Raw genomic sequence first — 5,284 nt, forward strand, 5'->3', positions numbered from 1 at the left:
CAATTGATAGCAATAGCCTTCTCACAATAAAATTATCTTCCTTTTTGTTATTTAAAAAGGAAAGAAAGGAGTTCATGGCCCCACACCTTAATATTAAAAAAAAAAAAGAAAAAAAGTTGGAAACTAGGAGACTTGCAAAAGTCAAGGTCTAGTCAACATGATGCCATGTATCTAAACCAACTTGGAGACTTGCAAAAGGTGTGTCTTTTATTATTTTTTACCATAGATACAACCCACCCAAACTATTCATACTGTGTCCACTCAGTAACGTGGACTAAAACCTTCCACTCAAAGGAAATTTCACTTTATTCTTTAATAAGACATGACATAAACAACCATGAGGACACACATGCACATATATAATATAATATGAGAAATTCTTTTATACTTTCAGATACTAAGAAAAAAAAGAAAACAAAATAACTCAAAGTATTAAAAAAGAAGTGTTCTCACATGATCAAAATTATAAATAGTTTTGGCTTGTAGATTTTTTTAAAATCCTAAAAATCAGATTTTGATAATTGTCTAACTTTTTTTTTTTTTATTGGAAATGGTTATTAAAATACAATTATAACTATGAGAGCTACAATTAAAAATTCCTCTCAAAAATGATAATTTGCCTAACAATCAAAATATTACTAAATATGATAATATATACTTTTAAATAAGTATAAGCAAATTGATTACAATTAAATTAAGAAAAAGACAACTTATTGACATTAAAAAAAAAAAAAGGATAGATATCTAAATGGTGGTTAATTTCAACACAGCCATATATATCATGATAACTATTGGATTCAAGGTCAGCCACCCACTCTAAGTTCACATGCCAAAAATAAAAGGATAGATATCTAAATGGTGGTTAATTTCAACACGGCCATATATATCATGATAACTATTGGATTCAAGGTCAGCCACCCACTCTAAGTTCACATGCCAAAAATAAAAGGATAGATATCTAAATGGTGGTTATGTGGTAGAGTTGGCAGTTGGCATCGTACCAAAATGATGGACCAAGGGTGCTGAGGTCCCTGGTCCCCCTTTCATGACAATGGCTCGTTCGTGTCATGAATAATTAGATTTGAAGGGAGTTAACATTAGCCAATCCCATTCTGCAGCACAAGAAGTGAAAAGATGGAGATGGCTCTGACCATATATTTTTGAAGGATCCAAATATAATCAATCAAACAAAAAGAATCACTACATAGGACAAAAATACCCCTACTATTTACTGATTTGGAAGACAAAAAAACAAAAACTATAACCAAATCGAGCCTAAATCAATAGATTATGCATAGATGCATATGGCTTGGTGGTAGAATGAAACGACCATCTTTGAGCTAATACATCTTATACTAAGCCACAGGAAACTAAAACAACATCCCAAAATATTTTCTACTTAACTGCATCCATGCCATATAGCAGCGAGGCCTGGGTTTTGGTCTGAGCGGTTTGAGCTCAGACTGCATACGCACTCTGGTGAAGCCTTGGTGTCACCATGGCCGAAAGAGAAACTGCCTTCTGCAGTGCAAGCCCGAAAGCTTCGTCCATGTTGATCTCAACTCCATCCGGCATTTTCCAGTCAAATGAGTGTACCAACGTCCCTAAAATGTACTCAACCAGCACTATTCCCATTCTAGTGCCAGCGCAAATCCTTCGTCCAGCCCCAAACGGGATCAACTCAAAATCATTTCCACGAGGATCAATTTTTTCATTTCTTCCACTTAAAAACCTTTCTGGCCTGAATTCTTCCGGGCTTTCCCAGACATCAGGGTCTCGCCCAATTGCCCATATGTTCACGCTAAGTCTAGTGTTCTCTGGGATGTAGTAGCCGTTCACTTCACATGCTTGGGTTGAGACACGAGGAAGGTTCAATGGGGTGGATGGGTGCTTCCGGAAGCTTTCCTTGCATATGGCTTGTAGGTATGGAAGTTTTGGCAAGTCAGACTCCACGAGCCGCCGGCTCCTTCCAATCACTTGATCCATTTCTTCGTGAGCACGCTTGAGGATGCTCGGGTTTTTCAACATCTCAGCCAGAGACCACTCGATTACGCTCGATGAAGTGTCTGTTCCTGCAGTAAATAAATTCTAGCCAAGGAAACAAAAATATGTTCACATACTTGAAATTTATGTAATCAAACGCTATTGAAATTGAGATCCATCATTTTTTGCATTAGCCCCAGCAAAAGTTCAAGTTCAAGGAAGCTGGTTGAAAAATCATGTAAACCGATTTTATAAAATAGAGAGAAGTGTGTTTTGGTGCAGAAGGTCTGATCAGAGAACCAATCATTTTTCACAATTTTCTGTGCCATGCAGCTGAGCATATGAAAACAACCATGCAAGTGGAAAAAGAAAAAAATAGTCCAAAAATAAAGAATAGTGATGTGCCCCTAGAATGGCTACCTGATAAAAACGTACATATCTAAAAGCAATAAAAGTGCTGTTTCCGGAAAGAAAATATCGGAAAACAAAATTAAAGACGAGCTTTAACTCTGCATACCAGGAGGAGTGCTTTAATGTTGGTAATAGTGAGCTTCTCCCCTGTAGAATTTTCTTGGTTTGCCATGATTACGTCCAGAAAATCTGGGTTTCCCTTCCGCTCATGGGCTGACGCCGTGTGCTCCTCCATCATCTTTGTTAATAACCGGTCGAACTTCCTATGTAAATGCTTCATCCCCCGCTGGATCCCTTGGATGTCCAGCCATGCGATGGACGGAATAAAATCGCCAATATTGAAGTACCCAGCACTGGTCATGAGCTCCACCACCATGTCCTTGAACTCATTTGACTCCGACCCTTTTGTTTCAAACACCCGGCGGCTTAGAATCACTTGACCTATCATGTTGGCCATGGAAAAAGTTAACATCTCCGGCACCACCACCGGCTCCGCTCGCTGGCTCAACTCAAGCATGGCTCGAAGCATGTGGCCTAGCTCAACAGCTCGGACCTGAGACCAGTCCTCAAGAGCCTTCCCACCAAGCATGTGTAAGTTGCTTAGCTTTCTCAGTAGCTTCCACCTTGCCCCATAATCCGCAAAAACCATGACTTGGGCATGATAGGCCAAGAGTGTGGCACCGGCATTAGGCAGGCGGTTAGAGAAATTAATGTCTAGCGTTTTAAGGAAAGCCCGAGCCGCCCCGGGAGTTGAGGCCACCACCATGCTGTTAGTGCCCTTGTCACTGTCTTATCTCTTATTACCTTTAATAAGTTGGGAGGATGGCCTCCAGACAAAAGGGACGGGCTGCCCATCTCCTATTTATTTTATGGGGGCTATATTGAAAATAATGAACCTACTAATCGGATAGATTTGTTTCCATAAGCCTGTATTCCAACTGACGTTCAACTCCTAATACTATTCTAATGAAGGGTTAAGAACAAATGGATATAGTAATGATACCAACTAATCTCATAATCAGCCAAATTGGATAATAATAATAATTATTAAGGGAAATTGAAAAGTTGATTTTTCCTCTTTCTCAAAAAAAAAAAATGCTTATATTATAAAATCCCATAAATATATTATAAATTAGAAAAAGTGGGTTTTTACTCACTAATTTAAATATATATATATATATATATATATATATATATATATATATATATATATAATTGAACAAAAAATTTATTAGTTTACATCAACAATAAAATAAAAAAAATTAAAAATTAAAAATATAATTACAACTAAAATACATAAAAATTAAATACAATTAAAATAAAAAACATAAAATTTTAAAAATAAAATATTAACTCTTATTTTATTTCCAACTCTTTCTCTATATCTATATTTTCTACTGACGTGTTTTACTAAATGAAAAATTATTGTTTTATTTTTATATTTTTAATTTTAAAGTTTTAAATGTCTTTTTAGTTTTAAAAATTTCTTATTTTATTAATCTTAAATCGTTCTCACAATAAAAAATTATTAACTAGTGTTATTAACATAACAAGTAAAACTAGCATTTGAGGAATGACTATTTGAGTTATGAAAAAATATATGTATTTTAAAATATTTTTAAATAAATAAAAATAAAACTGATATATAAAATTTGAAGATCTTTTTTCTATATTATTTTAATTTAGTGAATCAAAACCTAATTTTCCTTTATAAACTTCCTTACATTTGTTTGGTGCCAAGAGAAATCTAACCATAGAAAGAAAATCATATTAATTTCATTAGTTTTTCCTTTCAATGTTTGGTTGTTTATATATACATTAATTGCGACCACATCCCGAATTTATTTTTCAGTTGATTTCAATTATTGTATCTCTAAAACATTTTAGTTCTCGAGTGATTTTAATCATCATAATCATGTCCCTAATTTTTAATTCTAAGGTGATTTTATTTATTGTGAGCATGTTCCTAATTTTTACTCTTTAAGTAATTTCAATAATTGCAATTACATCCTTATCTTATAATCTCCTAATGTTAGCTGCTGATCAATCAATTTTGTTTTCATTATTGTGATGTATAATTGTTGTTGTTGAATTTTGGTGGACTGAAGGACATTCTAAGATAGTTGTTGATTTTTGGTTGTAAGGGAAAAGATAAGGGAGCCGAGAATGGGGGTTGGAGATTCTTCCTACCTTTTGGGGTGGCTTGTAACCACCGCATGTCCCATTATTCCATTTAACCGTTACAATTAAGGAAAGGCCAATTTTGTCCCTTTTTTCATACCATAATAATGTTTTTATTATTAAAAAAAATCTTATCATAAGGTCAATTTTGTCCTATTTTTCATGCCATAATAATTTTTTATTATTAAAAAAATCTTATCATCAAATATATCTGCCAATCCAAATTCACTTCATTAACTTTATTACTATTTATTCTTATTAAGTTAACTCATGATAATAATTCATGCAACTTTATTGATATTTTCTAAATTAATTCTATTTTAGTTAACTCATCGTAACAATGGTTTTTTATTCATAACTTTTTGTACTTAGAAAAACCTCTTCCAAAAAAGTTTATTGTTGTATAAGTAAAAAAATAACCTCTCATTCCATATTCCTCTCATGTTTTTAAGTTCTTACTATTCATATTGTTATAACTTTTTTAGTTGAAAATCCTAAGTACCCTTTCAGTCTCTTAATTAACACTTATCCATAAAAGTTCTTAAACTTTCAATAGACATCTATAAAAAATCCTTAATAACTAAAAATTCTATCTCTTTAGATTCTGTATTCAACGATATGAAAAATAAAGGTTATGTTTTCCCCTCGTTCATATTAAGAGCTTTTGATGGATTAAGGATTGTTCAAATTCTTTGTTTTCCTCTTATTA

At 33.4% G+C, this 5,284-nt stretch overlaps 1 protein-coding gene across 1 annotated transcript; it reads right to left on the reverse strand.

Annotated features, from left to right (window-relative positions):
• Positions 1 to 1,127: 1,127 nt before the first annotated feature.
• On the reverse strand, positions 1,128 to 4,619 carry LOC117916343 (flavonoid 3',5'-hydroxylase 2-like). Its single transcript, XM_034832295.1, has 3 exons — positions 4,585 to 4,619; positions 2,501 to 3,179; positions 1,128 to 2,088 (listed from the first exon to the last, which is right to left on the reverse strand). The coding sequence occupies exons 1-3, from the start codon at positions 4,617 to 4,619 to the stop codon at positions 1,459 to 1,461; spliced, it is 1,344 nt and encodes a 447-aa protein (XP_034688186.1). The 3' UTR covers positions 1,128 to 1,458.
• Between the last annotated feature and the right edge of the window lie 665 nt (positions 4,620 to 5,284).

The sequence above is a fragment of the Vitis riparia genome, chromosome 6 (assembly GCF_004353265.1).
Source record: "Vitis riparia cultivar Riparia Gloire de Montpellier isolate 1030 chromosome 6, EGFV_Vit.rip_1.0, whole genome shotgun sequence".
Classification (NCBI taxonomy): domain Eukaryota; kingdom Viridiplantae; phylum Streptophyta; class Magnoliopsida; order Vitales; family Vitaceae; genus Vitis; species Vitis riparia.